We start from the raw sequence: 17,545 nt of genomic DNA on the forward strand, positions 1-17,545 counted from the left end.
CCACACCACCTCTCAAAACCCTTGGCCTTGGTTCACACCAGGCAGGTTCCCTTGCGCCTGGGTTGCTTTGCTCCTCACCTCCCGCACTGGAGAATAAATCTGTCCCTGCTCTCTTTCCAACACACTTCTTTCAACAGGCACTCTGGGCATCCAGTGAGTTTGTGAGGAGCTGGGTCTTGCCTTAAGCCTGGTGGATGATTGATGCTTAAAGCCAGGCACCTTTTGCACCTTTATTAATGGGTGTTTGGCCTTGGCCACCTTCCCCACTCAGGAACTGAAAGGGGCTGGCCAGAAATAAGACTCTGCCCCTCCACCCCTGTACCCCGCCTTTGTAACCAGTTTATTCATATTTTCTAGTTTTTTTTTTTAAACCTAATTAGCACTTGAATCGATTTAAAGGAAGTAATGATTCTTCTCAGGCCGGATGAGCCTAAGAAAACTAACACTCCTGAATGGACAGGGCTCCTCTATTCTCTTGGCAGGCCCTCACCCCCAAGGAATACCCCGAAGGAGATGCTGGGCACTCCTGAACCCTATCACGGCTTTTCTCCATGGCCAAGTTTCACCAGGCAAAATCTTACCCACATCTTCACCAGTTCTTTTGATCTGTTTGATCTGTTTTTGAAGTGCTGAGTGGAGGTTGTAGATAGTGCTCTTTGTACTTTAGAAAGAGTATAAGGAACAGGTAAGAAATCACTGGTCAATTGCAGGACTAAAGTGCAGCATTACTTAGCATGATAAATTCCATTGATAAATTTTATTTTCTGAAAATGTCTGCATACTTTAAATGGGATGCGTGCTCTGTTCCAACTATCATTTTAAAATACATAAAACACATTTTTCCACACACTCTTCCACAGTTGAACATAGTTTTTTTTCCTAGAGAAATGAACTGATGGTTATCTGGTCCTAAATGATGATATAATTTGGCCTAAAAAATTATATAACACAGAGATCATGTCTATTTGGGGGAATACCCAAGGAACCCATAAAATTACATCTAAAGATCCTCTTGTTTAGTAGGAGTCTATCAACCTGCTTTCTTTCTCTTATTTTTTGAGGTAGAGTCTCACTGTAGCCCAGGCTGACCTGGAGTGCACTAGGTAGTGTCAGCCTAGCCTTGAACTGACGGTGATCCTTTTAAGTCTGCTTCCCCAGTGCTGAGATTAAAGTTATGTGCCACCACACCCCGCTTTCTTTCTCTTTTTAATCCATCTTTAGTAGCTACTGACCTGTTGTTAGAACCAAACACCTGGCCATAAGCAGTTTATGAAAGTTAAAAATTAATTTTGGTTTATAGTTTCTAGGGAAAGTTTCATTATAGGAGGGAAAGCATGAAAGGCCTTAGTAGGAAGTCCAGGTCACATATTCATATCAGCAGGCAAGAAGTATCCAGTGACTTGGGCTTGGAGCTATGCTATTTCACTACAAAGCCAATTGCTGCATGATTGACTAGTCAGAATTTTTTCCTGGGAGTTTAAAATCAAGGTTACATTATTTCACTTTTTTTTTTTTGCCTTGATAGCTAAAATAGAAGAGAAATATAGAGACTCTCTGGGTTCTCTATAGAGAACTAAGGCATGGTCAATTCATATGTAGCATCTTGCCCATGGTAAATTCATTTTTAGGCAGTTGTGTAGTTTTCATGTCATTAATAAAAATCTTACATAGGGTTAGATAAGGTTATATACATATTACTTAATTCATTTTTGTCTTGTCCTCCTCCTCCCACTGAATTCCTTCTTCCCAACAAGTTTCCCTCTTTCATGTTTCTTTCTTATTTATTTATGTATTTTGACACTAGATTGGGTCTGTCAACATTCCCTCATGTATGACGGAAGAGCTCAGTGGGTTCCATCTCCCTGCAGTAGCCACTGGTAAGTTGCCCATGCTCTGTAAATACCTTTCAATCCACGCTCATGCAATTCTAATTAAATTCAGTGGATCAATTCATTTTTTTTCTTAACTGCCCCCTCCTCAAAATGTTCAAGTAGTATAAATAAATATTTTTTAAAATGTTAATTTCTTCATTTGTGTGTGTGTGTGTGTGTGTGTGTGTGTGTGTGTTACTGCATATGTGGAGACCAGAAAACACCTTCCAGTTGCCTGTGTTCTACGTTTTTTGAGATGGGGTTTCTTGCTGCTTGAGGAACATCAAATTAACTGTCCCAAGACCTCTGGAGTTGGCTCCACCTTCCATTGTCTTGGCCACAGTGGGATCATAGATGTGTACACCACTTTGCATCTGGCTTTACTTGGGAGCTGGAGAATTGAAACCAGGTTGGTAGGCTTTGCAAGCAAATGCCATTAATCACTGCACTACCTCCCCAGCCCAAGATAAACATTATTTTTACACCAGTTGTATTATTCCTTGGAGAGAAAGGAAAATTAAAGTGTCAGGTACAGCAATCTGAAACCCACCAGTAACATGCTCTTCCTAGTCTGGTTCTTAGCAGATTCTTACAGTAGTGAAAGAGGTGGAATGATGTTATCCATGTTTCACACATGAAGAAGGAAGTTGCAAGGAGCGTGAAGGTGCTTTCTAAAGTCACCACGGTCACCATAGAGTCAGTCCTGGGTACTGTTTCATGTTTCCAAACCCAATGCATTTCTCCTCCACTCTGACTCCTCACCTCCCTCTCATTTCTTCCTGGGCCAGTAAATTTTAGGTGTGTGGAAATCTCATGTATTCCCTCTTTGTCTTACTATCTTTTTCCCTTTCTCCCTTCCTTTCAAAAATACTTTAATTATTTTAGTAATATTTGTTCAGCCCCCATGTTATATACTCTGAAAGGTGTTAGGGATATAAACTCAGACCCTCCCAAATATTACAGTCTAAGGGCAGATTTTAGTTTGTCAGACAATTGGAGAGATGGCTTAACAGTCAAAGTGCTTGCCTGCAAAGCCAAAGGGCCCAAGTTCAATTCCCAAGTACCCATGTAAAGCCAGATGCACAAGGTGGCACAAGGGTCTGCAGTTTGTTTGCAGGGGCTAGAGGCCCTGACATGCCCATTCTCTCTCTTTCTCTGTGTCTCTCTTCCTGTCTCACAGACACATAAATATTTTTAAAGTGTTATCAAACATGTAGAATTTCCTAGGAATAGTTCTTGCCAAGCTACACATAATCATTAGTCTAACGTTAGTGAGACAGTCACCCCTAAAACGATCATTTGTATCCAGACTTTCAGTGTCACATGATGACACTGAATTCCATAGTCAACACACAGCCTGGTGTTACGGTATGGGGAAAGAAGTGTCAGAGGCAGGGAAAGAATGGAGAAGTAAAAACTGTGTTGGGAGCAATCATATCTGTGTTTACTGCATACCTCAAGAATATTTATAATATTTCTGAACTTCCCTCACACTAATGGCAATATAAATAAAAGGTTATTTGGGGAAGAAACCATGAGGCAAGAGGGAAATACTTAAGTTATTGAAACATAAGTTACTGGCTGAGGGTGTTGTTCAGTGGTAGAACATTTGTGTATCTTGTGTAAGCACTTGCACGGCATCCTCAGCACTGCAGGAAATAAATAACACAGAATTTCATAAGTTAAGTACAATTACTAACTTTTTAAAAGAAAATAATATAAAATTCTCTACTAAACAGAACATCTTTCAAGCATCTGTGTGTGCGCGTGCATGTGTGTGACAGGGCCTCTTGTTTACAAATGAGTGTCAGACATTTGTGTTTATGTGGGTGGCTGGGAAATTGACACAGGCCAGCAAATGCTTTTAACTTCTGAGTCATCTTCCCAGTCCCTCGAAAATTATCTCTAATTACTTAGTTTATTATATAACATATAATTATCCCTAAATTTGCATATCCAGTGATACTTAGCTCTACTAAAGCATATAAATAATCACAATTATACACACATATTTATGTGCCTGCATATGTGTATTTATTAGTTCCTTTTTGGACTTTTTGTTTTGTTTTGTTTTTCGAGGTAGGGTTTCACCCTAGACCAGGCTGACCTGGAACTCACAAGGTAGTCTCAAGGTGACCATGAACTCATGGTAATCCTCCTACCTCTGCCTCCCAAGTGCTGGAATTAAAGGCGTGCACTACCACGCCCAGCTCTTGGCTGGGTTTTAACTAGCCTTTTCCCCCTTTCTCCTCTATTAATATCCTACTCTGTATTTTTGCATGTGTGTATGTGTACATGCTGGTTTGGGGGTTAGTGGTTTGCAAAAACAGGATTGTTCTTTTCTTGTTTAATAGTATCTCATGGAAAGTCTTCTAAGTCAATTTATCCAGGTCTACCTTATTTTTTAAAATAGTTTTATAATATTGCCCATGTGGATAGTCTATAATAAATTGTCATTTCTTCCTAGGTTTTCACTTTGTTTCCCTCCAGCTTTACATGGTATCAGTAAGAACCCTTATGTATAAGTCTATACACACCAACGTTTTATTTCAGGAGGAGAGATTTCTAGGGCAAGTGAATTTGACAGTTCAGCATGTGGGCCCACCCAATGTCCACCCATCTTCCTGGTCATGACAGAGGTAGTAGGTCCTTCTGTGACACAGTTTTAGGAGCTGACCTTGAATTCCAGTTTGTAGTCCTTCTTCTCAGCTCTGCTAATGAGTTTATGAGCAAAGTATACACGCTGACATTTTTGTCTTTTTTCAAAAAATATGTTTTGGGCTGGAGAGATGGCTTAGCAGTTTAGCACTTGCCTGTGAAGCCCAAGGACACTGGCTCAAGGATCGATTCCCCAGTATCCACATAAGCCAGATGCACAAGGTGGTACATGCATCTGGAGCTCATTTGCAGTTGCTGAAGGCCCTGATGTGCCCATTCTCTCTCTCTCTCTGTTGCTCTCAAATAAATAAAAATAAACAACAACAAAAATATGTTTTATTTACTTATTAGAGATAGAGAGAGGGAGGGAGAGAGAAAGAGAGAGAATGGACACACCAGAGCCTCTACTCACTGCAAAGGAACTCCATGCATGCACCACCTTGTGCATCTGGCTTATGTGGAACCTGGAGATTGAACCTGGGCCCTTAGGCTTTATAGGCAAGCACCTTAACCACTAAGCCATCTCTCCAGCCCAACATTTTTTAAACATTTTATTTTAAATAATTTATTGGAGAAAGAAAGAGAGGAGAGAGAGAGAATGGGCACGCCAGGGCCCCCAGCCACTGTAAACGAAGTACAGATGCATGTGCCACATTGTGCATCTGACTTACATGGGTACTAGGGAATTAAACCTGAGTCTTTAGGCTTTCTAAGTAAGCATCTTAACTACTAAGCCATCTTGCCAGCCCTTAAGGACACATTTTTTGTTAAATTATTTTTTTATTTTTTATTTTTGTAGTCAGTGAATACAGTCAAGTTGGTACCATTGTTAGACTCCTCCCTGACCCAGGTTTGATTACCCAATGCCCATGTAAGCCAAACTCTTTCTCTCTTAAAAAAATAAATAAAAATATATAAAAGAAACAAACAATATTTTGATAGAATGTTACCTGTATTCAGAATGATGAAGGACTTTGGGTTGTTTATACGGAAAAGATTGGTACAATTAGTACTAGATAAATAGAATGATCGACTACACAGAGAGATTAGCAACATATCTTTCAATTAAGCTAGGAAGACCCTTTGTCAGTGCTACCAGGCAAGGATGACTCTCCTCCCAGTTCTAGTTAGCTCCTTCTTCCTCCTATATGTGAGTACCTCCAGAAATATCAAGCCTTCCTCATTCACCTGTTATGACACAGGCACATTGGTCTTTTATGCTAGCGGGTTACTTTGGGGTATATAGGAAAGAAGGAGAAGGAAATCAGCATTTCTTGTTTTTAAAATCATCTATATGACATCTGTATGGATACCTCAGTAGCCACCAGAAAGACTGGTTTGAGTAACTTTCCCCACCACACGTTTGTAGTTTCCTGAAACTTTCACACTTAAGGTAATAATTTGAGGATAGGAATTAAAACCAAACCGAACAGTACATCGGGGGTTAGGATTGCAGCTCTGTGTGAAGCACTTGTCTAGCACAGGAAAGGCCCTGGATTCTTACTCCACAATGAAAACAAAGGAACAAACCCAACGACCAGAAATACTGTATGTCTGCTTAAATTTTTTATTTCAACAAAGGTGTTATTTAAAATTTGCACATTATAACATATTTTATACCTAGGGAACAGATCTGAGAATAACATAGAAGGATTACTTGACAGTTTTAACAAAGTGCTTATTATGACTTATTGTTTCAATAGTAGAATTGCCATCCACATAGAGCCATGATCTGGCAATACAAACTTAACTGCAAAGTAAAAATCTTAATATTTATACTGTACATTTACATGAGATATTCTGAAATATTATAGACAATACACTCTTAGCACTGTGGTTTATTAAAAACTCTGAAGGATATTGATTTTACAAAAGTGTGAATTTTCATTTGATTCTCATCTTTACCATAACCCAAGAAGACTTTCTCTCATTACCCTTAGGACACATATTGACTTTCTGAACAAAATAGTTTTCTTTTTTAAAGCTTATCACCAACCAAACTGTTGTGAGTAGCAGTTGAAGTTTTCTTAACATGAATGTATTTACAATATAAGAGTATATTACTCAGAGAAACATCTCTAAAAATTAAGATTGTCTTATTCAACTCTATTTTAAAGGAATTTAATAGTACAAAATTCATGGTTATGTTAGTGTAATACTTAAACAGGTTAGTATATTTGCTAGGAACTTATTAGTATTGATTCATTTATATTACTTCATTTATATAAAAATGAATAATGGCTCTATGTTTTAGAAAACTTGTTACTAATATAAAAATAGCTATTATACATTACCAAAGCTATGCCAAAAACAATATTAAAAAGCAGCAATTTGTATGTTAAGATACATAGAAATTTTCTATACTTCTTTAACAAAGTACTTTATAAAAGTATAAAATTGTCAAAGGTGCTATTTTTGTGAATTTTGTTTTCTTCATTCCTGAGCCAGACCAACAAGCAAACCTCACAAATAGTGTAAAGAAGATTGGGGATCAGTGCTCTGAATTCCAACAGGAGGATCTAGTAAGAAGAGTCTAGGCCCCAAACACTTGTCCATCCCCTCTTCACTTACCTTCCCTGCCAAGCCTGCTGCATGGAACAACACGCTTCCTTCATTTCACCTTTGTAGCCAACATGTATACACTGAGTCTTTATTGAAACAGAACTTGCACACTGATTACTTTTTTAAAAAATCAAGCATCTTAATATTAAAATATTACTGAATATATAAATTATGGAAAAACATATAATGTATGCACTTCTTAAATAATCAGGTAAATAACAAAGGGGGAAAGGCCTATGTACAAATATACATCACTAAACAAGAATAAAATGTTATTTGTTTTTTACCATGAATATTTGAATTGGTTCAGAACAATTGATTTAAAATTCTCTGGCTGGAGATATGGCTTAGTGGTTAAGGTACTCGCCTGCAAAGCCAAAGGACCCTGGTTTGATTCTCTAGGACCCATATAAGCCAGGTTCACTTGGTGGCACATGCCTCTGGAATTCATATGCGGTGGCTTGAGTCCTGGCATGCCCATTTTCTCTCTCTCTCTGTCTCTCAAATAAATAAAAATAAAATATTTAAAAGTTCTCTTGTCCATTTTTTTTTTTTAGCTCAAAACCAGCTAGAGCTTGAGGTTTGGAGGAGTGGACAAATGGGAGGATCAGTTTTCATGTTAGTTATCAGTTCTCAGTTTCATGGGAACAGTATAAATTAGCCCTGGACTTTGGCTTCTAGGCAGACAATGACTGGGAAGATAATGACACCGTTCTTTGAGTTTTTGTCAGTGCCAGATCTCTATATACTTCCCCAGCACCTATCATTAGCTGTTGTTTATTTGGATGTGACAGAGTAGATGAGAAAAGTGGGAAATAAAAGTGTGTCAGTCGTGATGCCCGCACAAGTGCAATAGTGGCACACAGCCATGGTGAGGAACCAACTACTCTTGATTTGGCTAACTGATCCACTCAGTGGTACTAGACCCATAGCTGGAGCTGGGAAACAAGTCAGAACGATACCCAGACACAAGCCCACTCTACAATATCAAGCTATCATCAATCATGGGGAACAAGAGGGCCTACACCTATCAATCTGTCTACCAAAAAAGTAAGTGTTATTTCAATTTTCTGGGTGCTAACTTATTGTCCGTTGGAGAATCTGCTTCTCTTTTTCAGATAGATGCAGATCCTATGGAGAGAGCTGCCCCAACATACCTCAAAAGGGGCCCAACGGAAACTAAGGACAATTGGTGAAACAAGCAAGGGTGATGTTTTCCTGTGAACCGATACCAGCACAAAGGGGAAGGAGACCAACGCAGAGAAAAATCAACTCCTACCAAATCAGAGAGCCAGAGCCTCAGAGGCCCCCAACACCTCAGCACTGAAGCAGACCAAAAATGAACCCAACATGGCTCAGGGAAATTTTGCGGAAGAGTGGGCGGAAAGAATGTCAGAGTCACATGTTGGGTCATGATTTGCAGAGACATTTAGTATACCAATAACTGGGGACTAACTCCACAATGCACGACCCTTTTACATCAACAAGGAGGGTCTAATGGGAGGGGGCAGATCATAGATGAGCCTAAACAATGGTACCAAACTGCCTGTATTTGATGAAAAGAAAACTAATAAATCAAATTTTTTAAAAAAAGAAAAAAAATGTGTCAGTAAGCAAATATAAATCAAATATGATAAAATCCTTTTGTGCTGATTATCATAGTATTAAGATCCAGGGCCACATGCTCTTGGAGGTTCAGCAAACTACTTTCACCCTCATAATTGGCCTTTATAAGGAGAGAAATCCCCAGATGTTCTAAGTGTCAACTAAAGAGTTGGGAAGCAAATGTATCATTGGGTGTCAGAAATGACATACAATAAGTTATTGGAGAAAAAAAAAAGATCCTTAGAGGCTCTGGATTAGAATTTTCTGAGGGTGGCCTGGGGATGTAGCTCAGTGGTAGGGCACTTGCCTACTATGTTTAGGTCCCCCAGCACCTCTGCCCCCCCTCAAACAAAAGAGTTACCTGAGGGTTTGATTGATAGCTTAGCAGAGAAATATGTGAGTTCCAGGTGCCAGATCTGACTCAGTAGTTGAAGGACTTAGCCAACCATTCTCAACCTATGACTGAAATGACCCCATTTGAATTGTCCTAATCCAAAGCTTCTTAAACTGCAAGTCATGATCTCTTATGGGGTGTGTAACTGTATGTAGAGGTTGCAAAAACTTGACCACAATAAAAGGTTTCTAAACATCCAGCGAACAAAATCTAATTCAGAATTAAGCATGTGATGAAGCCAAGGTGTTTCTGGCAGCGCTCCCATCTGTGGCACTGCACTTCACTTGCAGCCTCGGCTCACACACACACGTGCACACTCAGCACTGGGAGGAAGCCCAGGGAAAGAGGGACATTTGATAATGTATGCCATGAGTTGGAATGTTTTTACTGTTCACACAAAGTTTTGTGCTCTTACAGAGACATTATGGCTTAAACACAGAAGAAAAAAACTTAATATTTTCCTAATGCTATATTTAAGTATCAAATTAGCAGATCTCTGTATTGCATTATATTAGACAAACAAGAAAAACCACCTCATTAGTATGCACATTTCCTTTCATTTTTAATGAGGTGTAAGATTATGTACAGAGAATTGTTTGAAAATAAATTTCTTTATGAGTTATCAGTAAATATTTGATTTGTATGCCTATTTTGTATACCTATATGCATGGGGTCTTATAATAAAAATATCTGAGGCAAAAAGGGGTTATGAGTAGAAAAATGTTAAGAAGCTCTGTACTAGATTATAAACAAGGAAATGGGAAAATAGATACTTCTGGAGAAATGAAGAAAAAAAATAAACAGTTGTTAGAGAGCAATAGTAAAGTGAGACCCATAAAGAGTGCTCACTTTATCTCTGTTAGTTCTAACCCCTTCATTAATAGAAACTCTGTGGCCAAGCCACTGCCTTAATCATTGGGTTCCACAACTCGAATCCTAGGCTTGATGAAAACTCAGGCGTTAAAAATTCAGCTTATCGGGCTGGAGAGATGGCTTAGCGGTTAAGCGCTTGCCTGTGATGCCTAACGACCCTGGTTCAAGGCTCGGTTCCCCAGGTCCCACGTTAGCCAGATGCACAAGGGGGTGCACGCGTCTGGGAGTTTGTTTACAGAGGCTGGAAGCCCTGGCACACCCATTCTCTCTCTCCTCTATCTGTCTTTCTCTCTGTGTCTGTTGCTCTCAAATAAATAAATAAAAATTTTTTAAAAAATTCAGCTTATCATCACACACTATTTCAGAGGAATTCCTAGGGTCATGAAGGAGGAATCAGTTCTCAACTGTAGTCTCACTATGTACCATAAACTTGTGTCTCTAGGCTCCGCTATGGATGAAAAATGCTACCCTTATGAAAATTCCTCTGTCTTGTTTGAGTACGAAAAACACCCCAAAACTTCCTTAATTTTGAGGAATTAAGCAGGATGATAATATTTGTTCTACAGTTGCTGTCCCTACGGTTTATCTAATATCATGAGTACAGACAGGGTGTGGACAGGAAGAGGTAATGCCGTTTTGTAATTGTGCTGGGTAATTAATAAATTTTATATGTGTCTGGAATGTTGAGCATAAATCACAATGAGAGATGTAAAAAAGAGTGAAGGGAAAAATAAAGTGGATAGCCAAAATTAGTCTTAGAAATAAAATTGAGGGAAGAGAGAAGGCAGGCAAAGAATAAAGGAAGAAAGTAGCAGAGAGGCCTTCAAGATAACTCATTGTTCTTAGAATTTAGGGGAAAATACAGGTATGTGGGGAAGAAAGGAATGGGTTGTTTTTATGCAGGCACTGTCCAATCCAGATCTTTTCTGTCTGTCTTCTCCTAAACACTAATAAAAAGCTAGACACAGAAAACAGCTTTCTGAAAGTCTCACAGTTCTGACTCTTTGTCATTTTCGTCCAGGTAGTACTCATCATCGGTGGTTGTGTCTGTGTCGCAGTCCGAGTGCCCTCGATCCTCCTCATAGATATTAAGTGGTTCACTTGGAAATACATCTTCTGGCACCTGGCTGCGAGGAGAGTTTGACTTTAATAACTCTGGCTGTGACATGCTGGGATTAAGCAACTCATCTTTCAGGAAGCCAGGGTTCTTGAGAAAACTTGGTTTCCATAATCTTCCCTGTGTGAGTGACCTCTTTACATTCTCCAAGAAAGCCAATTGTTGTTCTTTACCAAAAATCCCATAGTCAATAGGTCTGGATATAGATGATGTGGACTTGGGAGCCGTTTTTGTCCTATTGCTATACAGAGGCCAATTTTCATCAGAGGAAGGAAGCTCAGAAAAAGAACTGAATCTTCGACTGTTCCCATTGCTGTCAGAGCAGTCGTTCCCAAATGGCAGAGGACTGAAAGCATTGTCAATAGAAGTAGTTTCAGAAAAATGGCGCCCCCTAGCTTTAGGAGGATGACTTGTGCGGAGCAGATCATCATGCACATTGATGCTTTTTAAACTCTTTGAACGATAGAGCTGGGGTTCAGGTTCCCACCCTGGCGATGGAGCACTCCCATGTTGTGACTGACAACTGGGCAGTGAGAGGTTTTCCACAGATTTCTGAGTAGGTTCCAGGATAAAGAGAGGGCTCCACTGATGGTCAGAGAAATTTTTTTCCCTGAGGTTAGAGAACTGGGCTGGAGTTCTTAATTCCTCTAAAATCTGAGTTACTGTCACATCTTTAGAACTCTCATGCTTTGGTGGTGACCCTGAGACATTCTTAACCTCATTTTGATGTACTTGTGAAATGTTATTAGACTTATGATGGAAGGACTGACTAAGTGGTTCTTTGTTGGATATTACAGTAACTTGGAGCGGGATCTCAGATTTCTCCATGACCAGCCCATCATTGCTGAGGCTACTTTCATCCTTGGACTTTCTGGACTTTGGAGTAGGTTCAGGAAACAGTGGGTTGCACTCCAGTCTGCCAAGAGATAACTTGCCAAAGCCACATTTGCTTTCACTTTGGGGGAAGATAGTAGCTACATGTCTTCTGGGGCTTATATCCTTAGCTGGGAATTTGCTGTTTGCTTTAGACATAGCTGTCACTCTGTATTTAATGGAATATCTGTTTTCTCTTTGTTCAAACTCATCTAAGTTAGTTTTGTTTTCATCATTTCTGCCAGAAAGTAAAGTCTGATTGCATGCCAGCTCTTGTACCTCATCTTCAATCTTCCTAATTGCTGTTGCATCTACCTCACAGCTCCCTTGAGGTGACTCTCTTGGTTCAGACCACAAACTCTGTAAATCTGCCTCATCTGAAGGGTCCTCCTCAACAAGCTGTAGTTTATGCAAGGCTTGAGTCAGACCAAAAGCTTGGCTTTCTGAGTCAGAAAGCATGTTATCAGTAAGTTTGGGGCAGTCTGTTTCAGTTGTGCCCTTGACTCCCCTTGGATGTGACCCACTGGAGCTGTCACCTACAACCACAGCTGCATGATCTTCCTGAAGACACCTTTCACTTTCAGTTGATGTAATGCTTACACCACCTGCATGCTCTCCAGAACTACTGGTTTGGGAATTTTCAACATCATCTTCTGAATGGTCTGACAGAACAGAAAGACCCTTGTTTTCTCCTTTAACAAATTGTTGACAGTTTTCAGATTTTTCTTCTGTCACATTTTTTTCCTGAAGCGTTAATGAGCTGTGTAATTTTCTCCTCTTATCTAGAGGTGTTTTAGATATATTATCTGGGAAATTTTCTCTAGTTTTAGGTTTTCCTTTTTGAAGAGAATCATCTGTCCCAACAGAAGCCATTTCCTCTAAAATAGGCTCGAAGGACCCTTTATCCGGTAATTGCAAGTTGGCCTTATTTTCAGTGGTGTGAGCAGAGTCAACCTGCATCTTTAGCTCCTCAGATAAAGGTATTCCTGACTGTTCTTGGGTAGAACAGTGTAATTCATTTCCTTCTAAAGCATTAGGACTTGTTTTGGTCTCCATTTGCAAAGATTCTGTAAGTGAGTCCATGTTTTGTGCATACTGTTGGAGGAGGTTACAAAATTGTTTGCTGGGTTTCCTTGGTAGAGTATAATATACTGAAACCACTTCAAGACATTTTACATTGTCCTTATCACCAGAAACGGAAAACATACTAGTTGTCTTAAATTTATGTAATGCTTTTCTACTTTCTTTTCCAGACATATCTGTGCAAAAAGGTCCATCTTTACTTGAAGGGGAAAATAAGCTTGTTTTAGAGGCTGAAGTCTCCCTGTCTTTTTCAGTGCCTTCCTGAGAACATTCCTTTTGGTGGTGTCTTTTGGTTAAAAGATAATCTTTAACAGCTGAATCGCTTTCCAGAGGGTTAATAGTTCTCTCCCAAGGCCCTGGTGTCATAGTAGAAGCATCTATGTTGGACACCAATGACCTTTTACTTCTATTTCTTTCCATTGAGGTACATGGCAACCCTGAAGGACATGACATGGCCCTCGTGACGAGGAATGGGAGTGGCCCTTTTCTAACAGAAGCAGATCTAATGGCCTTCATACTTGTCATTCTCTTGGTGGCTTCAGGTGTCTCTGTTGCCAAATCTGAAGCAACCTGGGAATATTCACTCATTGTCTCAGGAGAGCTGGGATTGCCTTTGTTAGATATACTGTTTCTAGCTGTATCTTCCACAGAATTTTTTATCTGGAATGGAAGAGGTCCATTCCTAATTGAAGCAGTCATTATCTTACTCTCTGGCTGCCTGATTTTGATGAGAAAACTGGATGATTTTCTTGGCAAGGTGCAATAGACTGTGCTCAGGCCAGTAGTGTTGGCATCGCTTTGGTCCTCCTGAAGAATGCTCCTGTCTTCACTCATGGGTGTTGACTGACTTTCCATTTTGCTTAGCTTTTCAATACAGGATATACGATGTCTCACTCTGCCTTTTCCCTTTGCATTTCTGAAGGGAGAATAGCCTTTGACCACATCAGCTCCTTCATCATGTACAGGCAGTGGGCTGTCACTGCTCTTTTGGCTTACCGAGGGCGGTAGAGGGTACTTGTTTTGGCTCTTGCTAACACTATCTTTTCCTTCTCCTTCTTCCAGAGATGGGTCTTTGCCTGTAGGGCTTCTCCTGAAGAACACTGTAGTAGAAGGAACAAGAGCATTGAGGAAAGAATGATCTGCTGGTGAGGAATCTGAAACTGCAGGCTCTTGTGGAGACTGTAGTTTTTGATTCTCTGTGGGTTCAGAGCACTGCTGGTTATGGTTAATAATACTTGAATGGTCTTTATGACTTGATGTTGATTCCTGGTGAAGACTTTGATTTGGGCTGGGAAAAGATGGCAAAGTTGCTGAGCCAACTTTCCCATTCCCAGGAACACGCTCATCTGTTTTAGGTTCAGTGTCTTTATCTCTTTGTAATATGAAAGTTTGGGAACCACCTTTCCTGGGAAAGACTCTGGGTGACCTTCTGGAACTTACTGTATCAGATATATTATCACAAAGCCTGTCGAGGTGGGCTGAGTCCTGGGAGAGAGACTGTTGAAAATTAGGTGAAGGGTTAGTAACCATGATCTGTGAAACAGGCTTGGGTGTTCCACCTGTCTTGTTTGTCTGGTCCAAACACGGCTGTTTGCTTTCTGAAACTGATTCATTTATGTCTTTCTCATTATTCATTTCTGTGCCTGGGATGTTGAGCTGGGTTTCAGTAAGAGACTGAGATTGCGCAAAATCACTGCTGGCCACAGTAACTCCTGTACAACTTCTTATTGGAAGGAAGTCTGGCTTATTTGGAATAACTTTCTGCAGAGTATCCTTGGGGTCCTGAAAGTTAGGTCTCTGAGAAGTTCCTTTATCATCAGGAATCAAGGGAAAAGAAGTTTTGAATGAGGGTGTTAGAGTCTGAGCAATGCCAAGTGAGTGGGGTTCCTTGTTGATATGAACTTCTGTAGGAGAACTGTCCTGTTGATACTCCAAACCAGAAGACTGGGTGTGGCAGCTTGAATCAGCCATGGAGAAAACATTTGATGTGTCTAAATGGGGAGGTGACTGGTTCAAATTAGCATGTGCTATCTCCATGTTCTCCAGGGAGGACACCTGAAAATCAGATTGCCTGCGATGTGGCTCTTCCTGCCCTCTAAAAATATACGTTCCATAAGTAGGAGAAGATGGTCCCCAGTGCTGCAATGGGGAACCAAGGCCATGAGCCAATGGGATATTATTTGCTTCAACAGAAATCATTTCAAAGTCTTTGTCAAAAGAAGCGAATGGTTTCCTACCTTGATGGAAGTCAGACCAGGAAGTATGTCCTTCCTGTTGGCTCCAAAGAGAACTTGGTCCAAATCTCTGTTCTCTGCATCTTCTAAAGGGATTGCTAAAGAAAGATCTTGAACGTGGCTTGTCTTGATGGTAGAATGGCATATTCTCTGAGTCCTCCAATGTGTCAGGACTTGTGGCTTTATCCATGGGAACACTCTGATAAGCATTTGATGAATGATACAATTCATACCTCCTACTCTCCTGAAAAGGGCAAGTATACATATACTGGTCAGCAGGGTCGATATCCATTGGTGGTGGTGTTTTCAAGAAGCTGTCTTGGGTCTGCCTGTCTCCAGTAGAATCTGAACTATTCCATATGATGGATGATAAAGGAGTTCTCTTTGGGCTCTGCTGATGGCTTGCTGGTATAAAACTACTCTTGCTCTGAGATGTGGCTGGAAAATGTAAGCTCCTTGCAGTGAAATGTCCCATGGCTGGTGAGGCTGATCGCTGTCTGCTGTCAAAACACAGAGATGTACTACCAAAAGTATTATTGGGCATAAAATCTTCTTTTAAGACTCTGGGCTCCCTTGTCCTGTACATATCATAAATTGCCCTTGTCCTGGGAGAAAAGGTTTTAAAACCTTCTCTTGGAGTTCCTGGTCTGAGGATGTCATAGATGGACATATTGGAAGTTTCATGATGGTGATCTTTGTGTCTCCTCAGGGTATTTCCATGCCTGTTCTCCCTGGAGTAAGAATGATGGAACTGTGTCCTTGATGCATAGTCGAAAGGCATTCTACTGCTCAGTGAGCTTGTAGATTGTTCCTGAGAGAGCTGACTATCCAAGTCATCTAAAACTAAAGGGAGAATATGAATCAATTTTTATATATAATTTTATAGCTTAATAATAATTTAAGTTGTTGAAGTCCCTCTTGACATTTTATTATAATATTCTTGTGAATTTAATGATATCTATTTTTACTATGTTGTTTTGGTGGTCTGACTTTATAAGACTATGATACAAGTTTCTTTCTCATACTTTTTCAAAGTAAACTTGCCACCATATCTTAAAGAGATAAAGCTATTTATTTCTCTAACACTAATTTTTAATCATGGTTTTTTCCATGTGGCTTAAGTATATCTTTTGTATGACATGGATTAGTAACTAAAGAAAATGAGTGAATAATGTAGATTGCAATATGGGACCACAATTGAATAACTAGACAACCTGAGAATTATGAAGACATGTGTTTCTTTCATGTCAATCATATTTCATCCCTTGTTTACCTCATAAGGTTGTAGTAGAAATGAGTCTGGACATAGCATGTGATTTGTAAGCTATACTTAAAATAAAAAACACAGGCCTAGAGAGAGGGCACTTGCCTGTGAGGCCCAAGGATCCAGGCTCAATTCCCCAGTACCCGCTTAAGCCAGAGGCACAAGGTGCCGCAAGTGTCTGGAGTTTGTTTGCAGGGGCTAGAGGCTCTGGCACACCCATTCTCTCTCTATCTGCCTCTTTCTCTCAAATAAATCAATAGAATAAAATTAAAAAAACAGCATCATGGACAAGAGTTTAGCATTACCACCTAAAGCACTTATAAACATACTTAGTTGGATGGATTTGAACAGGATATGTAGTTGAAAATTCTATAAAGTATTAATGAAATGATGTGTTAATTGTGTATTGCTTTTCCTGGAAAAACCAACAGTCATTAGCATTCTTACAATGGCACTTTAACTAATGTACTAATTCAACAAATCCTTACTGAATACTACAAGGACAGTATTTTTACTATTCTAATTTTATACTGACAATACTAAAGCATGAAGAGATTAACAAAGTCACCCAGTTTACTCAATGCAGGGATTTGAACCAAAGCACTCGGCCTCCCAAGTTTCACACATGCACACACACAAACACTGAGCAGTACAAGGGAGCTATAGCTTCACAAATTGGCAAATTTGCTGTTATCAGTGACTGTTCTATCTCAGGAGCAAGGTCAAAAAGAGGGTGGTGTCCAAGCCACGGCCCAGTGGCCACCTTATAATACTAAAGACCTGGGCCAAGGTCAGACCCAGGGCTCATGCCCACTAGGACCTCAGTCTCTGTGACCTTAGACAAGTCACCATGCTTCTTCAGACTTACAGTTGATATTATGTTGAAGTATATTTTTTTTAACCATATTAGACTTATTTTTCCAAATAAAAACTGTTAGTATTTTAGTAGAACTGTATAATCTCATTGAGGTTCTGAGACATTCTAAGACTCACCTTATAAATGGATATATT

At 39.8% G+C, this 17,545-nt stretch overlaps 1 protein-coding gene across 4 annotated transcripts in view; it reads right to left on the reverse strand.

Moving 5' to 3' along the window:
- Positions 1–10,182: 10,182 nt before the first annotated feature.
- Positions 10,183–17,545, reverse strand: part of Exph5 (exophilin 5) — a 91,870-nt gene continuing 84,507 nt past the window's right edge. For all 4 annotated transcript variants that reach the window (XM_045145810.1, XM_004652951.2, XM_045145812.1 and 1 more), the window contains one exon: positions 10,183–16,113. In XM_045145810.1, the coding sequence (XP_045001745.1) occupies positions 10,952–16,113 (5,162 nt within the window). In that variant the 3' untranslated portion in view covers positions 10,183–10,951. The remainder of the gene's footprint in view (positions 16,114–17,545) is intronic.

The sequence above is a fragment of the Jaculus jaculus genome, chromosome 3, assembly GCF_020740685.1.
Source record: "Jaculus jaculus isolate mJacJac1 chromosome 3, mJacJac1.mat.Y.cur, whole genome shotgun sequence".
In the NCBI taxonomy this organism is placed as follows: Eukaryota; Metazoa; Chordata; class Mammalia; order Rodentia; family Dipodidae; genus Jaculus; species Jaculus jaculus.